The sequence below is a fragment of the Protobothrops mucrosquamatus genome, unplaced genomic scaffold (genome assembly GCF_001527695.2).
Source record: "Protobothrops mucrosquamatus isolate PMUCROS unplaced genomic scaffold, P.Mucros_1.0 scaffold_159, whole genome shotgun sequence".
Lineage (NCBI taxonomy): Eukaryota > Metazoa > Chordata > Lepidosauria > Squamata > Viperidae > Protobothrops > Protobothrops mucrosquamatus.
In genome coordinates, this window is record NW_015386235.1 from 76,623 (window position 1) to 97,375 (window position 20,753).

At 36.8% G+C, this 20,753-nt stretch overlaps 1 protein-coding gene across 1 annotated transcript in view; it reads left to right on the forward strand.

Moving 5' to 3' along the window:
• The first annotated feature begins 1,932 nt into the window (after nucleotides 1-1,932).
• Nucleotides 1,933-20,753, forward strand: part of RBM27 (RNA binding motif protein 27) — a 39,369-nt gene continuing 20,548 nt past the window's right edge. The window contains exons 1-9 of the mRNA XM_029285064.1: nucleotides 1,933-2,066; nucleotides 7,562-7,680; nucleotides 9,964-10,085; nucleotides 15,301-15,392; nucleotides 15,869-16,080; nucleotides 16,569-16,829; nucleotides 18,110-18,340; nucleotides 19,601-19,735; nucleotides 20,467-20,616. Coding sequence (XP_029140897.1) covers nucleotides 2,008-2,066; nucleotides 7,562-7,680; nucleotides 9,964-10,085; nucleotides 15,301-15,392; nucleotides 15,869-16,080; nucleotides 16,569-16,829; nucleotides 18,110-18,340; nucleotides 19,601-19,735; nucleotides 20,467-20,616 — 1,381 coding nt within the window. The 5' untranslated portion in view covers nucleotides 1,933-2,007. The remainder of the gene's footprint in view (nucleotides 2,067-7,561; nucleotides 7,681-9,963; nucleotides 10,086-15,300; nucleotides 15,393-15,868; nucleotides 16,081-16,568; nucleotides 16,830-18,109; nucleotides 18,341-19,600; nucleotides 19,736-20,466; nucleotides 20,617-20,753) is intronic.

Below are 20,753 nucleotides of genomic sequence, written 5' to 3' on the forward strand. Positions count from 1 at the left end.
ATGTAGGGATGTGGGTCTGTACATATGTTGTTCATAGTATGTTTAGGTGTGTGTCATGTATGTGTTTCACTTTGAAAGCGGGCAACTAAATTTCATTTTTGATTGTGCCGTTGTGCCCACAGTAAAAAAAATTACAATAAAGGTTATCTCTTATATATAACAATCAAATATATACCAGGGAATCAAAGGGCTAACAAAGTCACTATTAGACTTATCTTGTGCAATAATGATGCAGCAATAGCATTCAAAATATGACAGAAAGTGCCTTTTTGGTTTCTAAACCCAGACCACTCATCATTGATAGTCAGGCATTTAGGAAACTAAAATAGTTCACAGATTCATATGTCTTATACATTGCAAGTATCAGCACTGAAAATCCTTCAATGAAAAATTATTTCCAAAGATGCTTTAGGTCTGTGATAGCTGTCTTTACTGTTTATTGCAAGATAGTGAATTTATGAATGTATCCAAAGAATGTAATTATATACTGAACATTAATATTTTACAATATAACTTGCTAAATGAGCATCTAAAATTTACTTATTATATTACTATTTTTGCTCCACCTTACTTTCAATTCTAATTTCAAGATGGCTGCCATTCTGTATCAAGTGACTAGATCTGATTTCTGTCAATTTGGCTATTTTGATGAATGAAAATAAAATTATTCTGCATTATTTTGCTTTGAACATTTTGTTAAATAACATTCATAAAAACCTGCACTGTATGGAAAAAATAATATGGTTTATCATTTAAACTTTAACTATAAATATTAGGAATAGCATAAATGGGGAAGGTCAAATGTAGTATCTTTGAATAAAATTTCCAGTTGCTGATGTTAATTTCATTGTAGCCAGGAATTCAAAGTATTTAGATACTGTATTTCTCTTGATTTTTTCCCCCTAGAACTCAATTAAGTAGATTGGGCTAAGAGTGACTGGCCTAATTCATTGGGTATCCATTTAATTTATACTTGTTTACCCCATCCTGTTCCAAAACTTTAAACCGTTATACCACAATGGCTTTTCTGTGCATGTGTAGGTAAATACTGTACATGATGAGTGTGTAATTCATATGTATTTTAATAAATATTTTCATGTTGCATGTTAACCATTATTACTAGATATTGCTTTCCTCAGGTAATACGTTTCTTGGGGGATTTAGATGATCTAAATTTATGGCATATCAGCTTTCATCTTAGTTTTAACCTCATCAGAGGCTTGTAGTTATGACAATTGTTTGTAGTTATATCCTATGCTAGCAAGTATGACAATTGTTGGGAGAGGCGAGATTGTAGCCATGTGCAACTGAGCCTCAGTAATTTAGTTTGGCTCTATATATGGTATACACATATACTTAAGAGAACCGTTCGCTAACTCGATACAAATTCGTGTGGAATCAACACAACGCCGTGCATAAAACGCAGATTTCTGACTCGATCTATGCCCAATTAATGTGCAACGTACGTAAGAATCTGTTCGGCAAAGGCTCGGAAACACACTTTTTACGCTACACGATTTCACGTATTCCAACGACCCGCGCTTGAGGAGCGGCTCCCCCGAATTCGCAGCTCTCTTTACAAAGAATTCAATGCGTGTGTTGACTCGACCTAACCTGCTGAGCCCTCCCACCGGTGTCACCCCCCCTCCCCCCTGCCACTGTACCGTACTCCCAGCAGCTTTCGGATTGGTTCCCTTCGCTCGGGGGCCCTGTCGCGCGATTGGCTGACTTTCCTTGAGGCTCCGTCATCCGATTGGCTCCGCCGTGAAACCGGGTGCCCGCCCCTTCTCCGATGCCCAGCAGGTTACGTTGCGCTCTCTCGGTTAGCTAGTTCCTGGTCTGACTTAGGCCCAGGCTCGGCGAAACGGGGGAGGGGCGAGAGTTACTGCTGCTGCTGCTGCTGGCGGCGAGTGACTACTTGGCGGGAGAGGGAAGAAGAGGCCGGAGTCCAGCGCGGGGGGATGTTGCCCTAAGTGTAACTGCAGCACCGCCGCGACCCTCCTCGCCATGATCATAGAGAACGTGGACGCGCTTAAGTCCTGGCTGGCCAAGTTATTGGAGCCAATGTGAGTGCGGGCTGGTGCGGGAGAGCCCCCCCCCCCAGGATGGCGGGCGGGGTGGTCTTCACTTCCACCCTGGGGGGGGAGGGAGCGCAGGGTGAGGGAAGTCTTGGGACCTTAAGGCGGAGATTAAGGGGCTTGACCGGGGAAGGAGGGTGGGCTGGCTTGGGAAGGGGCCCGCAAGGGATGCGTGAATCTGGAGGGAAGGGGCTAATAAGCCGGAGGCGCGGGAGAAGCCGAAGACACCCCCCCCAAGGAGGGAGGGAGCGGGTCCTGCCTGTGGCGTGGAGGGTCCCTCTGCCTACATGCCGGAGAAGGCATTGTAGTAATAGCTACAGACTAAGCTGGGAACCGGGAGAGAGAAAGAGAGAGAGAGACACGTGAGGATGAAGGGAGTAATGAAAGCGCCTGAGTTTCTACGGGGACAAAAAGCGGGGTTCTCTGCTCGCCTACTTGGTTCACAAAACGTCCCGATCGTGGCTTAAGAGTATTGAGGAGAATGAGGGTTTGACAGGGAGCCTCCTGTTAAGAGGCGCTGCGTGGAAGTGAAAAACGTTTAGGGCAGTGGGTCATATACTATTGAAACGCAGAAACGAACCCATTGCCCATCCTTCGCTCGAACCCGTTCTCTCTATTTGGGTTTGAGTTGAGTAGTAAACAAGAAAAACCTCTAGAAGAAAGCAGCTCACTAGAATAATGAAATAATGTTTTACCAAGTTCGATATTATTGGTAAACTAACATAATACCAAGAGGTATTCTGGGTTTTTTTTATGCAAGCACTTTGTCTATAACTTTGAAAAATTCTGACATTTAAGTTTTGAATCCTTAACATTTTATTTTACTTGGTCCAGCGCTTGACCAAAAAAAAATATATTACTACCTTATAGCAGTTATTACATCTTTTCAGAACCTTCATGAAAAGTTTTTTGGAATACAATTTATGTCTTCTGTTTACTGTGTCACTTGTTTTGACAGAGGGAAATATTTTTATTGATTAATTGTGTTATACTTTAATTGCATATATGGTTATAACTACAAATTATTGCTTATACTACAAACCACGTAGATTTTTTTGAAACTGACACTTAAAAAATTGAAGTGTACATGTTACATTAAAGAGTACTGTGCTACATCCCACTTAAAATGATGAGTAGAAATTCCAAGAGAATATACTTAAATTATCTCAATTCCTAATTTTTTAAAATTATTAACTTTTTGGCCTTAAATATTTAACTATGTTATCCCAAACTTTACAGTCTATTTTAAGTGGTTTTGATATCTCATGAATTGAGTTCTTAAACTGGAATGCTGATTTGGTTTCCTAAGATAAAAATAAAATGAAGTAGAATAACATTGAATTCTGTTACATAAGCAGTTGGTATTTCTAACTAACCTGTGGAGTCTCCATTTGAATTTTTATACCATATAAAATGGTAGGATTACAAATGTGTCCAAATCTCTAAGCACATTTGAAAGGCTATTTGGTGTTCATAATTTAGTGTTGTCTTTTACAGCTGAATACAAAAGTTTAGTTACCCTTGGTCATCATTTACATTTTAATGAATCCTTAAATGAAGAGAATAAAACCTGCATATGGTTAACAGTTAAGCACAGCACCTTGCTGCAAATCTCAGAGCATGTTTGCTATTTGTAGGCAGTTTGTTTACGGATACAAAATAAAAACAATGTGGAAAGTACAAAAGTCTGGACACTCTTTTAGTCAGCATTTTGTAATATTTATTTCAGCAGAAATATCAATATTTCCTGTGACCATCCAGACGTTTTTCTGTTGTTGCTTTTTTTGGGGGGGGGGTTTCCCCGCTATTCATTGCAAAAAATCTTCTAAGTTAGAAATCCTTGGGTCTATTAGCATGAATGGCATGCTTGAGATCTTTCTCCACAGGTTTTCAGTAATATTCAACTTTGGGAACTGTACAGACTGTTCCAAATCCTTTATTTCTCTCTCCTTTAAGAGCTTCATGATTGATTTGGAAGTATGTTTCAGATTGTTGTACTGTTGAATTATCCAACTTCTTTTCAGCTTCATTTTCTCCACTGGCTGTGGGACATTAGCATGAAGATCAAGACAAATCTCTGCCATAACTGCCTGGAACTGGATAAATCTACAAAACACAAACTACCTGCTGAAAAGTTTAGCTAGCACTGGAGAAGTTATCCACAGCACAACATTCATTATACAAGAATATACTGCAAGGAATAGTTGATAGAAACTTTTTCTCCAACCTCATCACAAAAGTCATCATCTAAGGTACGCAAAAAGAAACTTGAACAGGTCTAGAACATTTTGGAACAAAGGGGTTTGGACTGATGAAACAAAAAATTAACAGCTTGGTCACAAACTCACACACAACATACATTTGAAGAAAAAGAGTAACGCATTTGAAGAAAAGAATACCTTAGCTGCTATTAGCATAAGATGGCTCTATTATGTTTTGGGATTGTGTGGCAGTCAGTGGCAAAGGAAATATTTATACAAGTAAAAGGAGGACTGAATTCAACTTAATATCAAAATATCATAGAAGCTGATGTCCCACAGTCAGTGAAGAAACTGAAGCCAAAGCAGAGAGGTTGGCTATTTCAGCAAAACAATGATCTGGAACATACAAAAAATAAAGGCTCTAGAATAGCCTGAGCAGTCCACAGACTTACTTATTTAAAATCTCAAAAATGCAAGGAACCCTAAGAATATTGCCTATAAGAGTTCAATAGAGAAGAGTTGGTGAAAAAATATCTAAAAGCAAGAACAGGAAGAATCTTAGTTGATTATAGGAAATATTTGGAAGTTGCTGTTTCTGTCAAAGGAAGTATCTACAGAATACTAAACAAAGGGGTGTTTAAGTTTCTTGTCTGCCATATTTATTTTCTACTTTGGGATTCATTGAAAGATGCACTTCAGTTAAGTGCCTAAAATTTTCTGTTCAATTGTGCACTTAATATATACTACCATGCAACTGTAGCCTGTCCTATGTTTTATTATTCAACAATAAGCATCTAAATCAGAGATCCCCAACCTTTTGGGCGCCAGGATCTGGTGCCATGGATAAAGGTTTTTCTGCGGACCAGAGGGGGTGTGTTTTTGAATACTGCCTACATCCTGAGGATGGAGCTTTGCTTGTTTGTGCGGCCCGCTTGCTGGCTTGCTGTGGACCGGTGCCAGTCCACAGACCTGGGGTTGGGGACCCCTGATCTAGATGAAGATTTTCATACTCAGATTTAAAGATTAATTGATTTTACTTGCTTAGTTGTGACTACAAAGGTTCCTTCTTTAACATGGCTACATTGAATCTTAACAGTAAATTATGTAGATTAAACCGATCCCAGTTGGTAGAGTTCATGTAATATATCCAAAGAACTCTAGAGCCATAACAGCATATATCTAGAAATATGCAGAGAAATAATCATCATGAAAAATCTTGGCAAGTCATAGTGGTTCTTCACTGTCTTGCCGCATTCCCTCATACAATAAACATAGTGTATAACCCACAATATCTGAGTTCACATGTGAACCATAAACTAACCATATCACAGTTTAGTACAATGTAACACAATATGTGCATTACTTTCAAGACAAGCTATTTTGGATAATCAACTTGATGTACTATTAAGTTAACGTTTAGAAGAATTGGGTTTACATTATTTCATTAGTTTCAGTGGCAGAAAAGGAATAAACAAAACACTGATCATTATGTAAACAAGGATCTATCAACATACAACATTTTAAACCTTCATTTCAAAATCAACATTATACATGAATGGACAAAAAAAACTTTGTATAGAAAGATTTGTGAATTACTTCCTATGTGGTAAATTTACAATTGTTTTAAGCCAAAATACTACTGTACCTCAGGATTTTCAATTCTGCAATGACTCTACTTCCTGAAGACCTGCAGATACCTAGAGCTGACCCTAAGATCTTTTGCATGCAACTTTACCTGCGACTACATTTGCTTCTGACACTTTACTTATGACTAACTTGCTTCTTACATGCCATTGAATAGTGTTCAGCATCCTTTTGCAACGAAATATGCAAAATAGCGCTTTTATGTCAAATATTTTATTCTTGGTGTATTTGTCTGCAAGAGATCTTGTCTTTTTCTCCTTATCACTTTCTAGAACACTGTAATAAGTTGTAATTACTAATTTATGATTAACACTTTCAAAGTCAAGTATAACTTATATTTTAGTATTTTAAAAATCAGATCATTTAGTCACTTAAACATCACTGGATTGTTGGGTATATTCCCAACCTATATTTGGGTTATAATAAAAATATGCTCCCACAAATATGCTCCCAATATGGTCTTGGGACCATATTTTTATTATAACATAAAGATTTCTATATTAATAAAGTTGTGTTTATGGTTTACTTTAAAGAATTTCAGGACATGAAATATTTTCAATTGCCTCATGGAAATTATTATTAGGACATTTTAAGAGTGATATTTTTGTAAGGAATAACTAAGAGAGATAGTCTGGGCAAATGATTTGGATCATTTTACTGTTTATAGACAGTGTATATCTGTTTCCTCCTAAGCACTGGATAATATCTATAATAATATTGAAAGTTAATGGTGGTGCATGGGTTCAACACCATAATAATTCAGTTAACGCTAAATTACTCTTGAAACCAATTTGTAGTACTGCACCCAGGAAGGAAAGGTATTAGTTTGGATGGAATGACATCTTTGCACAGAACGACATGACATGCAGAAAAGCTATATAAGGGAGAGGAAAGTAAATGGCAGGAAGTCCCCAGATGACTGACTGTAGTAAATGTGGGGGGGAGGAGCAGAAACAGGAAAAGAATCTGAACAAAAACTTGAGGAAAGAAAAAAAATGCATATCTGAAAAAAAAGGTAGAGTATCTGAGAGAAATCTAATGAGGCTGACCAAGGATCAGGCAGACAAAAAGTAAAAGCATTTTTCCCCAGTGTCTTCTAAAACAGGAACCGTGAGGAAATAACAATAAAATGATATGCATACAAATGCTAAACCTATAGTAATGGAGAAAACTTCATATGGAGCCTATAATATGGAAAAAGTACAGACTTGTTAATTTAACATTTTTAAAGGCATTTTTATGGACATAAACCTTCATGTTGGGACTTTTGCTGTGATATGGTAACACTAAAGAACTGTATAGTGTGCAGAAGTGTGGTAAAAGCTGGATCTTACATTCTAGCCTGATTTAAATTTTAGTTTACTTTTAATAATGTTTTATTCTTAGTAACATTGAATTTGTTTCTCTGGAACTCATTAGTACAGAGCATTGCTTGCTATATGAAATGTTTTGCTTAGCTTAATGTAAGTTTGTACATTCAATTTTCTGTTTGTATACCAGTTACCCATCTAGAAGTTGTACCAGACTTGTCTATGTGAATAAGATGCTGCATCTTCAGAAAAGTTTATTGTAATATATCATCTTGTGTTAGACTTCTCACACTAAAAGTTATATGCTAATAAAAGTATTTTTCCTCAGATGTGATGCTGATCCATCAGCCTTGGCTAACTATGTTGTTGCACTGGTCAAAAAAGACAAGCCAGAGAAAGAACTGAAGGCTTTCTGTGCTGATCAGCTAGATGTATTTCTGCAAAAAGGTACAGTTACCTTTATTAATAATGTATTATGAATTTATATAAGGTTTTTTCATTATAATTGAATTACAAATAATAGACATTATGGTAATGACTTACATGTTTTATAACTTTCAAATATTGTTATTAATACATTGTTGCTTTTCTTTTAAAAATATTTTAAAGTATATAATTTACCCAAAGACCTTCACTTGTTGGGCAGATTAAAACATACTAATAAGAGCAAATATATAAATTTCTGTCTCAGAACATCTCGTTCTCATGGAAAACCTGTTTATAGATCAGAAAGCTACAGATTGGTTCTACGAGTGAGACAAAGCTGTATATTCTCTCATTTATTCAACTAAATGCTGGATATACTTAAGGGGAGTAGGAGTGGAAGATGACTGTGCTTTGAAACTGGAGGAAGAAACATCAGTAACCTGCACTGTGCTGATGACACTACAGTGATATCTGAAAATGCAAAGGATCTGCAAGCTCTAGTAACAAAAGTTAAGGAGCACAGTGAAAAAATGGGACTAAAATTAATTATAAAGAAGACCAAACTATTGACAACAGGTGCAATAACCAGCTTTAGAATTGATAACGAAGATATCAAGGTAATAAGTATAGTCTGCTTTTTAGGGTCAACCATCACATGTGAAGGAGCAAGTAAAAGAAAGTGTCATATTAACACTTTCAAACTTTGTTGTTGGAAAACAAAGAAATGGAACATCGAACAAATTAACCCAGAGTTTTCACTCAAGGCCGAAATGACCAACAACAAATTATCCTATTTTGGGGTACATTAGGCAAAAGCTAGCTCTCTGGAGAAGTTCTAAAGCTGAGAAAGATGAAAAGCGAGAGAAGAAGAGGACAACCAACAGGAAGATGGATGGACTCAGTCACAGTGTGATGGGTCCTTTGTTGGAAGACTTGAAGGATGAAATTAAAGACAGATAATCATGGATAAGATATATGTGATTGTTAACAGCTGACACCACCTATTGTCAGATAATTAATATAAATGTCTGATTCATTCTATAAATTGCTGATGCTAAACATGGAGAAATTTGCCCCAGCTGAGTGGTAGCATGTACTCATGCCTTGCTCATCTTAAAAAGCTAATCAGTTATTATTACTTAGATTGGAGACTACGAGGAACCCAGTGCTGTAGACTAGACCAAAAAGTTTTTTTTAAAAAACCCTCAAAAGATGGCAATGGTAGAAACATTTAAATCTCATTTTGGCAGATTAAACTATTAAAGTGCTCACAAAATATTAGCTTTGTTCAGATGCAGCAATCCCTTTGCTTCTTATAAGAATAGTTCCTCATCAGGCCAAGGCCCATCTTACTCCAACATGATGTAGGCCTAGTCCAGGGGTAGGCAACGTTGGCTCTTTTATGACTCGTGGCTCAGGAATTCTGGGAGTTGAAGTCCACGAGTCATAAAAGAGCCAAGGTTGCCTACCCCTGGCCTAGTCTAAGTTTAGAGAACCGACCAGGACATAATATGTCAGTGTGCATCTACTTCCTATCTGCAGCTCTAACGTGGATGAGCAAGGTAGAAAAAAGCAAGCCACTGCTTGTTCCGTTTCCCAAGTTTGGTCCAAACTGAAAACAACCTACCTTACCCATGCTATACAGGAAGGCCAGTATGATTGTTAAGACTTGTTATTTCTTCCAGAAAAGATGATCATCCAGCATAATTTGGGAATTTATAATGAAACTAGATTATGTTAGATATGCTTTTATTTAAAATAAAATTGGTGGCATTTGATTTTATCCGAGCTTGCCCAAATGCAGGGAAATATTTGTCAGCATCCTATATGCCACAGCTCAAGTCAATGGGGGGAAAAACCCTAAAATTTCACTATGGCACCCATGAATTCATTTTTTTCTCTCTCGATAGGCTATAAAGTTAGAGCCTTGAAGAAATTATACTGGTTTTAAAATAAAATTTATACCATCTTTTTCAGCAGACAGAATGATCTCCCAGTGGATTCTTAATATAGTTTTAAGAATATGACCTGAAATCTGAACAACTATTTTAGGCATAATCAAGGGCAGGGCAAGCATGCAGTATTTAATTTTTCAAATTCAAATGTCAGGTCTCAATCACATCACAATTTATGTTTGAAACAGTGTGGTACAGAAGTGATGCTTCTATTATTGGAAAAATAAGTTTAAGGCGCTTTCATTTATTGGGGTTGAATTGATCTGGAGAAAAAAAGGCAACTATAATGCAAAACTAGAAAGTTAGGTTCATTAGAAACGTGATTAATTTTCTTGCTTGTTTACCACAGAAACATCGGGTTTTGTTGACAAACTATTTGAAAGCCTATATACTAAGAATTACTTAGTTCCTAATGAACCAGTAAAACCTGATCTAAAGACTAATCAAGGAAAAGAAGAAATCAAAGAGGAGGCAATGGTAAGTTTTTCAGTATAATTTCCTTGATACTTAGAGCAGTCCTGTGCAAATCCATTCAGAATTCACCCCAATAATGTCCATTGAACATACCCTAAGATAGTTGTGCATAAGTCAAAGCACATCACTGAGAAAGAAGACCCAGTGAAATGTAACGGGATTCAATCCCAGGTAAATAAATATAACAGTACTGGCTTATTCTAGTTTTACTTGATACTTCATATATAGTTTTCCTTTCATTTTTGAAGGAAACCTGATTTACTATACATCATGGCCCTGAGCCACAGCCAACTCCGGGCCGTGAGCCATTCGGAACTGGGCTGCAGAAGTGATGGCCGCATGTGCATAATTCCCAATATGCGACCCATTACCTAGGTCAGGGGTAGTCAACCTTGGCTCTTTTATGACTCGTGGACTTCAACTCCCAGAATTCCTGAGCCAGCTGTGCTGGCTCAGGAATTCTGGGAGTTGAAGTCCACGAGTCATAAAAGAGCCAAGGTTGACTACCCCTGACCTAGGGTTTAATTATGTGTATGTTACACTATAATTGGAAGACCTATGCTTCTAGGTTTTAAGTTATATAATTTACAATTAACAGGGATTTTGTTACTTCTAATGATAATACTATTATTACTTATAATGCTAGGTGAATGAAACTAACATTGATAATACTGAAAAGAAATGCATGTGAAATAAGTTTCAGAAATGTCTCCTCGAAGTTGCATAATTTTATTCTATGCTTTATTGCCCTTTCTGATGTTGGAACATGGATAATTAGCCTTCTGCACAAATTATGTAAGGGAGACAGACAATAAGAACTTATGGAACACCAAACTGAATTGGGAAGATTTGTTTTTTATAATACGTTGTGCTAGAATTTTGATACTTATTCTGTACTTAGCTAGGCATGTTCTATGTTTCCTAACAGCTATAGCACTTAGATTTATATACCACTTCATAGGCTGAGTCAACCTTGAGCCTGTCAGGATTGAACTCCTAAGAAAGTTTGTGGCCATGTTGATTATTATTTTTTGCTGAACAAAATTGTTTTTTAATTCCTTTGATGAAAAATTCAGGAGGTCTCAGAAATAAAAGGGAATTTCCATGTTTGAAGAATTCTATAAGGAGCCACTATGATGATGTGTTGAGGCACTTAATATCATATTATTTATAATGGAAGGTTCTCTGAAGATATTCAACCATTTGCTTTCATTTTAATTTGGCTCTTTCCAGATATTTATCAGGGATACCTAAAAGGTTTCTTGCAAGGACTGTCCTATGCATGAAACAGACAATATTAGTTGGTCCATATTGGATCAAAATACCTGTGTTTTGTCTGAACATGGATGGACCTTGAATACATAAGTTCCAGTGTGAAAACAATGAAAAAGTAAAACCAGCACTGGGGAAAAAAAGGGGCAGAAAGATGGGGAAGGCATTGACTAGTCAAGGAAAGCCATTTGAAGGCTGTGGCCTAGTTGAATAAGAAAACAGCAGTGATGAAGAAGCTACGAAGGTCAAAGAAACAGGTGGCAGGGTAGACCACTTAGGTATGCCATGCTTGAATTTAAATTTGATGATAGGGAATGTAAGGCAGGCAGGCTGGCACACAGCATGGAGAAGGAAAGTGAGACATGGGACACCACCCTATGTGAAATGTTTTGCTTAGCTTAATGTAAGTTTGTACATTAAATTTTCTATTTGAATACCAGTTATCCATCTAGAAGTTGTATCAGACTCATATTTTTAGATTTTTCTTGGATAAAACCCAGAACATGGCCGTGATTTGGCTGAATCAAGACCTTTGCTAGAACAATCTACTCAACCTCTGAGCCACTGTATGCTTGTTTTCATGCAACAAATTAAAAAAGATTTTGCAGTTCATGCATACCCCTACATTGTCAAAAAATAAAGTCAAAGGTAAAATGGATGATTCAAGAATTGTAATTAAAAGATCATTAAATCTTTGGGGGAAATGCACTGATTCATAAGGACAAAAAGCTAATGTGATATCAAATAGTTTTCAGTGCTACCTTAAATGTGATTTTATATTTGTATTTTTCATACAGCATTTCATATTTTATTCTAGATGCTAACTACTGTGTTAAAGAACGTTATTCCCATTTCAGAGGTTGGTATGGAATAATGCAAAGCTTATTTTCATTGTGCTTCAATCACTTCATAGCTTATATTTTGTTTATTTAATTATAAGGTCAGGGACTGCCATTTTAAATATTGTACTTTCCTAACACAATGGATATTTTATTTAGGGGTAAATGTAATTGGGAAAATAACATATGTTATGTTAAGATTAATGTTTTATTAACTCAGACTGTATTACATTTGAAAACTCTGCTATATTTAGATAAGGTCAAGTGAGAGATGATATCTATGTATCACATAGTCCTCTCATATACACGCAGTGATTTTTCTGTCTCCTAAATTCTGTTCCTTACTATCAAATTATTTATCAGGATAACTTCACTTGAATTTAAGAAAAAATCTGACTTCCTGGGGATAATATAGAGACAAATTGTCATGGAGAATATCTATGTGGTTGCTAAAAGTTGTCACCAATTTGATAGAGCGTAATTAAATAATGTTTGATTTTTTTCAAAAACATTTTTTTTAAATATGTAAAGAAAATATTATATAGTAGCTAAAGTCTTGTCTGCTACATATTTTGTGCAGACCATCCCTGTTAGAGTTCAGAAAGTGTAGTTCTACTTATGAAGATTTACACTCCAAAATCAATTTCCATTGAAAATCTGAAGCACACTATTTATGACTGAGTCTTAGAAGGGATCTTATAAATTAATAAATTACCTGTTTTCACAGTGAATAATCACTAATTTAAAACTCTTAGTGTGGGGGTTGAAATTTTCTAAAGTTCACTACACTATGAATAGAAGCAGTGGTACAAAAGCATGGGGCTGTCTTAAGGTATTTACTTACTTCACCACACGTTGGTTTGCGTTAAAAACATTTGAAAGGAACATAATAGTGAAAGGCTGAATGAAATACAAGTATCTATTGAAATAGTCACTTTGGATATCGACATTACCTAAATGAACACGATGATAAAGTGATAAAAAGCATTTGAAAGGGTGTTTTACGTAGCTCTAAGCTTGTCTTTGGTTCAAAAATAAAATGTAAAGATGCATGCAAAAGTTTAGTCAAATAGTGAGCCTTAATAAAACTTTCAAGTGAACCAGTCTTGATACAGTGTCTACAGAGTGCAAAGTTCAACATGGAACAGATGGAACAGATTCACTGATTGCCCCACAAGCTGAAAGTGTAATAGATCCATTACTGTACTTAATGGTTGGCAAGATGTTTTTGTTTGTTTATTTTATACCTTTGAGTCAGTTTTGAGTCCTAATGACTACAGCACGGGTGTCAAACTCGATCGCGTTGCATGATGTATCGTGACGTTTTTTGCCTTTACGGAGCTGGGGTGGGCATGGCCTGCGTGTGACGCATCCAGCTCATGGGCCGCCGGTATGACACCCCTGGACTACAGTATGCAGAGAGAAGCCCATGCTGGGTTTTGGCAATATTTTTCAAAAGTGATTTGCTATTGTCTTCTGCCAATGATTTAAAAAAGTGGCATTGCCTAAGATAGGACTAGTATTCACTGTTTCCTGGTGCCTAGCCCAGTATTTTTAGCCACTACGTCAAACACTTTTTCTTTTGCATTTCTTTTGCAAATCTTATTTTAAAGATTTCTTCAAATGCTTCATTCTTCCATCCCCCTCCCCATCGTAGATTACCAAACTGTTCAGTTTTTATTTCAGCAAGCAGTTTGCAATGTTTTGGGGTTCTGATTTTCAGATTGGATCAATTTGGTAGCAGGTCTAAGAGAGGGTTTTTTTGATCTTCCAGCTCCCACATAACTTTCATTTTTTAACAGTTTCCCTATTAAAATCAATGTCTGAAAGTTAAAGTTTCATAGGAGTGAACTGTTTTCATTTTAATTTGCTTGGAAGAGCCCATGGTTCTTGAAAGTAGACAAGAAAACCATCACAGCCTAAAAGGCTACAAGGCTCAAAATATTTGTTAACCAGGCTATCGTAGATTCTTTTTTGAGTGCTGTTCAGTGGATCTGATGTGTTTGTTAGAATAAAGCAGTGTTGTCTTAAGGGCCAGCATTGAAATAAGTAAAAAATGAAAATATAAATTTAAATCTCTATCTATTTGATCGTAAATTTGTATTTCAAGATTTTAATGGCTGATGCACTTGTTCTATAAACTAGCAACAGCTTATTCCCATAAAAACAATTAGGTACGCTGTAACATTATTCTTTGAAATTCCAGATCAGAAATTGAGCAGATTTGCCCTTGCCATTATTTTCATAGAGAACTCTAGTGTCATGAATCCTTAGTTCCACTCTTTGCCCTTGTAGTTTTCATACTTGAAGCAGTAACCCAAGAAAGAAAAAAAATGACTTTTTTGTGCAGAGAACTTATTGTGAGTTAAGGCTTCATTGGATCTTCTCCGGGTAGTTGCAGCCCTTGCTTATTCCATATGCCAGGCAAGACAAATTCCAGACACTTTTGCTGGATGAATAAGGCAAGGATGGTGCACATTTCTCTTCAACCACCCCTGCTTGCTCCTTCTGGTAAATCCAGCCCCAGTCCCATCCTGAAGCTTTCTTTAATTTCTGCTGCCACCATACCTGAATTCAATCACAGCACCACTCAACAAAAAGAACCCATGCAAATCCCTTTCCCAAGTGTCCTAGCATACTCCTTCTCTTTGCTGCTGCTGTTATCACACCTGGATTTCAGGTACACTGGGATACCTACTCCTTCCCCCCCCATCTTCCCTTTCCCCCCATGCCACTTATTTTTCCTTGGAGACATTTCGCTTCTCATCCAAGAACTGAAGAAGCTTCTTGGATGAGAAGTGAAACGTCTTCAAGGGGGGGAAAAGGAAGTCCTGTTGCCTTTTGAGAAAGCACCTTTGGACTAGCCCAGGGGTAGGCAACCTGGGCTCTTTTATGACTCATAGACTTCAACTCCCAGAATTCCTGAGTCAGCTATGCTGACTCAAGAATTCTGGGAATTGAAGTCCGTGAGTCTTAAAAGAGCCGAGGTTGCCTACCCCTGGCTAGCATCTGTTGTTTATTGTTAGGTTAATCTGTGTTATTTTGTTTTGTGTCTCCCATATCATTGGGGTTTATTTAATAATTTTCATCTTTGTTGTTAGACATTTCAGGAATCTTTTGAAGAAGAGCGAGAGAACAAAAAGAAGAAATACACTAGCCCGCAGAAAAACCGTTCAGATTCTAATGAACAAAGGTTTGTGTTTATTCACAATTGAAAGTATATATCATCTTCTTTATTTTCAGATGGTCTTGCTATACACTCTGATTAAGTAAAATATGATTCATTTGCAGTATTTGATCAGCTCTAGTCACTGATTCAAATGGTGTTTAGCAAGAATGTTTTTTTTCATCTGTGCTGATACATTTGATTGACATTAAATATTACAATCTTTATCAGCACAAGAAACTTTCAAAGAGTCATTTGTGTTTAGAACAGTGCATCTACCAGGCATACTGAACTTCTAGTCACACTAGTAGTTAAAATTGATTATGTCTGCTAACTCTTTTTTATTTTATTTTTTTCTCTAAGCTTAGATTTCAACACGTATTTTTTGTAAAAAAAAATGTTATTGCTATAGCTTACCTTACTATTACATTTTAATGCTATGAACATTTTAGGCTATTCGAAAATCCTATTCTTAATTTTTTTTGTTTTGGATTTTTAAATAGAACCAGAGAAAGAAAAAGAGATGATGGCAAGTGGAGAGACTACGATAGATACTATGATAGGAATGACTTATATAGAGACAAATATGACTGGCGAAGGGGAAGAAGTAAGAGTCGTAGTAAAAGCAGAGGGCTAAGTCGAAGTCGGAGCCGCAGTAGAGGTAAAAGCAAAGACCAAGATACAAACAAAGACAGGGATGCTGGCAGAAATATTGGTGAGTTGCTATTATATCCAAGACGTTGTGTGAAAACAAATTAAAAACATGCTTTTAATAAATGTTCCGTAAAATGCCTTAATCCAGGAAATTATTTCTGTTATTCTTTGCCTACTGCTTGATGTTGCTGTTCTCAATTATACCTCTGCTGAAAGAAGTGGATGTGTGTCACTTATTTTTAAGTAGTCTCTACTCCTAAAAATTACATTTATGTTATATGATAAAATGGTATTTTAGAAAAAGAAATCTAATAATTAAAATCATTTTTGTAATTTCTGAAACAAATGTCAATAAACTCTCTGCGGTGAACCTAATTATACAGTTTTCCTGCTGTCAAAAGTGTGATTTTAGCACTATTTGAAGATTTTACTAGAACAGTAATAGATTACTATACTATAATGTTAATTTTTATGCAGAATCATGACGTCTCAAAAGAGCTGTGGAAGAGAGGGTAAATTTATCTAAACTTACTGTGAATTTTCAAACAGATCACAGAGAACGAGCCAAATTCAAGTGTGAAAGAAGTGACATGGAGAGTTCATACAACCCTGTGTCTTTGTCTTCCATAAATTCAGCCGAACAGTATTCCACTGGAGCCCAGTGTATTCCTACTGCTGTTACTGTGATTGCACCTGCTCACCATCCTGAAAACACCACAGAAAGCTGGTCAAATTACTATGGCAATCATTCTGCACCTAATTCCTTTGTCAGGAATATTCCACCAAAAAGGCGGTGTCGAGATTATGATGGTAACTGAGGCTTCTGCTTGTTCTTCTTTCAGCTTTGTGCAGCATTTTCAAAACATGATATAAATGAGACTAGCATCGTATAGATCATATGTACACCTCTATGATTTATTTCATTTTACTTCGGTGACATGGTTTTTATATTTAATTGAATAAGAAATGCCTATTTCAAGTTTGAGAATTGTAAACAAGATGCCCTCAATGGGCCTAAATCCATGCTACCATATATTTTTTTTGCTGTCATGTTTCTCCATGTGGGCCTAAACTAGACAGCCACACAAAAGGAGAGTATAAGATGGGGTAATATCTCCCATTTCTTGTTTTTTTTGAGATTGATTTGGAAAAGACCAATAGGGAGAAATAAAAAGTGTCCCATGTTGCTGATTCTCTACACCAGGGATAGGCAACCTTGGCTCTTGTATGACTCGTGGACTTCAACTCCCAGAATTCCTGAGCCAGCCATGCTGAGGGAAAAGGGAGAGGTTTCCAAGCTGAGCCATGCTGGCTCACGAATTCTGGGAGTTGAAGTCCACGAGTCATAAAAGAGCCAAGGTTGCCTGCCCCTGTTTTACACAGTGCTTACAGTCTGCACTCATAAATATGCTCTATGTTTTGATTAATATTCATGTCAAATAATATTTTAATGTCTTAATCTAAATATTATTGAAAAAGACATAGAGTAGGCTAAAACCCCTTTTTTCAGAAGATTATCGTTTGATTTTGTCTCCCCAATAGCTTCTTTATTTATTCTAGAACAGGCATGTCAAACTCACGACATCGCCTGATGTATCGCTACTTTTTCCCCATTGCCGGCAATGGGGTGGGCACGGTTTCGGTGTGACACATCAGGCCCGCGAGCCGGCAGTTTGACATGCCTGTTCTAGAACAATGGTTCCTTTATAGCACGGGTGTCAAACCCGATTGCATCGTGGGACGTATCGGGACTTTTTTTGCTTTTGCAGAGCCAGGGTGGACGTGGCTGGGGGGGGCCTCATCCGGCCCGCGGGCCGCCTGTTTGACACGCCTGCTTCATAAAGAAAAATATTCAAAAGGATTGCAGTTTTATCAAGGTGATTTAAGACCGATGCTTATTTTCATGTGAAATCGACCATGCAATGTCATTGTCCATTGCAGTACATAACAGATACTTTCATTAGTATAAAAAGTCTTTAACAAACCTCATTTTTTTGTATAATGAGTGGGAACTACACAGTATAATGAAGCATTAGTTATCAGTATAACGGATAATGATTTTATGTGATTTTTTTTCTCTTTCTTAATAGAACGAGGATTTTGTGTACTTGGTGATCTTTGTCAGTTCGATCATGGAAATGACCCACTAGTTGTAGATGAAGTATCTCTGCCCAGCATGATTCCTTTCCCACCACCACCTCCAGGACTTCCTCCACCTAGAATGCTGATGCCCCCAACCCAAGGCCCAACCCATAACATGAGAATGCCAGGCCCACAGTTACATCCTCGGCCACCACCACTTGTTAGAATCCCCATACCAAGTAAGTTGGGTTTTTTTTTTTTGTAAAATAGTCTGTTATGTATAATAGTAACAATGCCAAATGGAAACAATGGAACGTAGTACAGGTAGACCTCAACAACCACCGTTGGGACCAGAATTTGCATTTTAAGCAAAGTGGTTTTTAATTGAGTTGTGCCCAATTTTATGACCTTTTTTGCCATAGTTGTAAAGTGAATCATGCAGTTAAGTGAATCACATGGTTGTTAAGCAAATGCTTCCCCGATTGGCTTTACTTGTCGGAAGCTGGCTGGGAAGGTTATAGATGACAAAACACATGAGCACAGGATGCTGCAGCACTTGTAAATGTATGTCAGTTACCAAGCATGTGCTGTAGATCATGTAACCATGAGAATGCTGCAATGGTTATGAGTACTGGTTGTAATTTTTTTTTTTCCGGTGCCCTTGTAATTTAATATGGTCACAAAACAAATGGTTATAAATTGAGGACTACCTATATATTAAAAACCCCAAAAGACTATCTATCTGTCTGTCTGTATGTATATGCTTATGTGTGTACACACATAAGCATATACATATGTAAAGTTGCGGCCAAAAAAATAAATGTTATCTCTTATTGATATATATATATAGTACTCCTACAGATGATACACGGATAAAAGTGCGTTGTTGAAGTCTAAGACAAGAGCTTGGAGCTTGATGGATATTTCATATTTATCAAAATCCTGGCTACATTTTTGGGTCAGGGCTGCTGCAAAATAATTTCTAAGACACCAAGTGCATTGTTTGTTCTTAGTAATTGCTAAAGCAATTGCTAAAGCAATTGCTAAAGCAATTACAAAATTTAAAGCATAGTCTCTGAACATTTGAGAATTAAGTTTAAAAAATTGAAGACTCGGGTGATGTTCTCATCCATTACTAAGGACAGAAGAGTCTTTAGATAATATCTGCAAAGGGAAAGAATTCTGCAAGTGACTACCTTTGGAAATGGTTTGGTTACTAGAACCATAGTCTGAGCTATCTGGATTGTAGGATGTTATTAGGTTTCCCATTCACTGCAGTTACTGCAACACTGTCTTTTTGGCCACTCACTAGGAGCACGTGTGTACTGATTTTCTTTGAGTTGTGTTAGGTAACTAATTTGGTCCAATATTTGATTTATTTTACGGAAAAATGAGTTAATTCCTATACTCCTACTGCAAATGCTTTACTATATTCATGAAGGGACATCATGTATAAAAATTGTTTAAGTGGCCTGACTACCATTTCTGTTTTATTCCAGGACCTCCTTCATCTCAATCCAGTTTAATTAATAGCCGTGACCAGCCAGGAACAACTACAGTGCCCAGCCTTGCACCAATGGGGGCAAGGCTACCTCCTCCACTACCCCAAAGCCTACTGTATTCAGTATCAGAACGTAAGCAAATATTATTTTCTGCATCTCACAGAATATATCCATGTTTACTACCTGCAAATGGGAAATAATTGTCTCCCATTTCTCTACTGAGGACCATGTTTTGCATAGCAAAATATAATTTACATCTGATGAAATGAACTGTAGTTCTTAACATTAACATGGCATAGGTTACTTGAAGGACTGCCGTCCTCTTCATCTGTGTAATTGATTCAGTCCTGCAAGGTTGACCCATCCCAGTTCCTTCACTCAAAGAATGTCATCTCTCAAGACCCTGGAAGCAAGAGAAATTAGAAGGTGCAGGAAAGAAAAAAAAAACTTCATTCCTTTCTTGTGTGCTTGATGCATCTCCATGTTCTTTAGCAATATGTCAGAAACATCCATTTCCATCTATTCTAGATGGATGTCCTCCTGTAGGCATCTTACATAGATCTCAACCAGGGATGTTGATGCAAAAAATAAGGGAATAAGTTGCATTACAACTCAAAACGTATCCTGCCAGGTTTTTGAGCCTTAAACATTTTACTGAAATAGTTTTTACATGATGAATTGTTTGGTTTTTATTGATGTGCTTTCATGTTTTAATAGAAAAAACAGTTTCACCTTACAGTTGATTGTTAATTGATTTGAGAATGACATTATATGGAAGGCAGGATATAATTTTATAAATTAAAATTTGTTGTTTTTAAATGAGGAAATTTCTTATTTTTCTTTCTCTCTTTCTCTTCTAATAGATACATATGAACCAGATGGCTATAATCCAGAAGCCCCTAGTATTACTAGTACTGGTAGATCTCAATATCGACAGTTCTTTTCAAGGACTCCAATGCAGCGTCCAAATCTTATTGGCCTAACATCTGGTGAAATGGACACAAATCCAAGAGGTATGATCTCTTATATTGAAAACATTGAGGATTTGGAATATTGTGACAGATTGTAGAGAGGCTGAGAAAGTAAGAGGAGGACAATTACTCACAAGCAACTAACACATAGGAGAGGATTTCATTCGTAATTTAGCTTT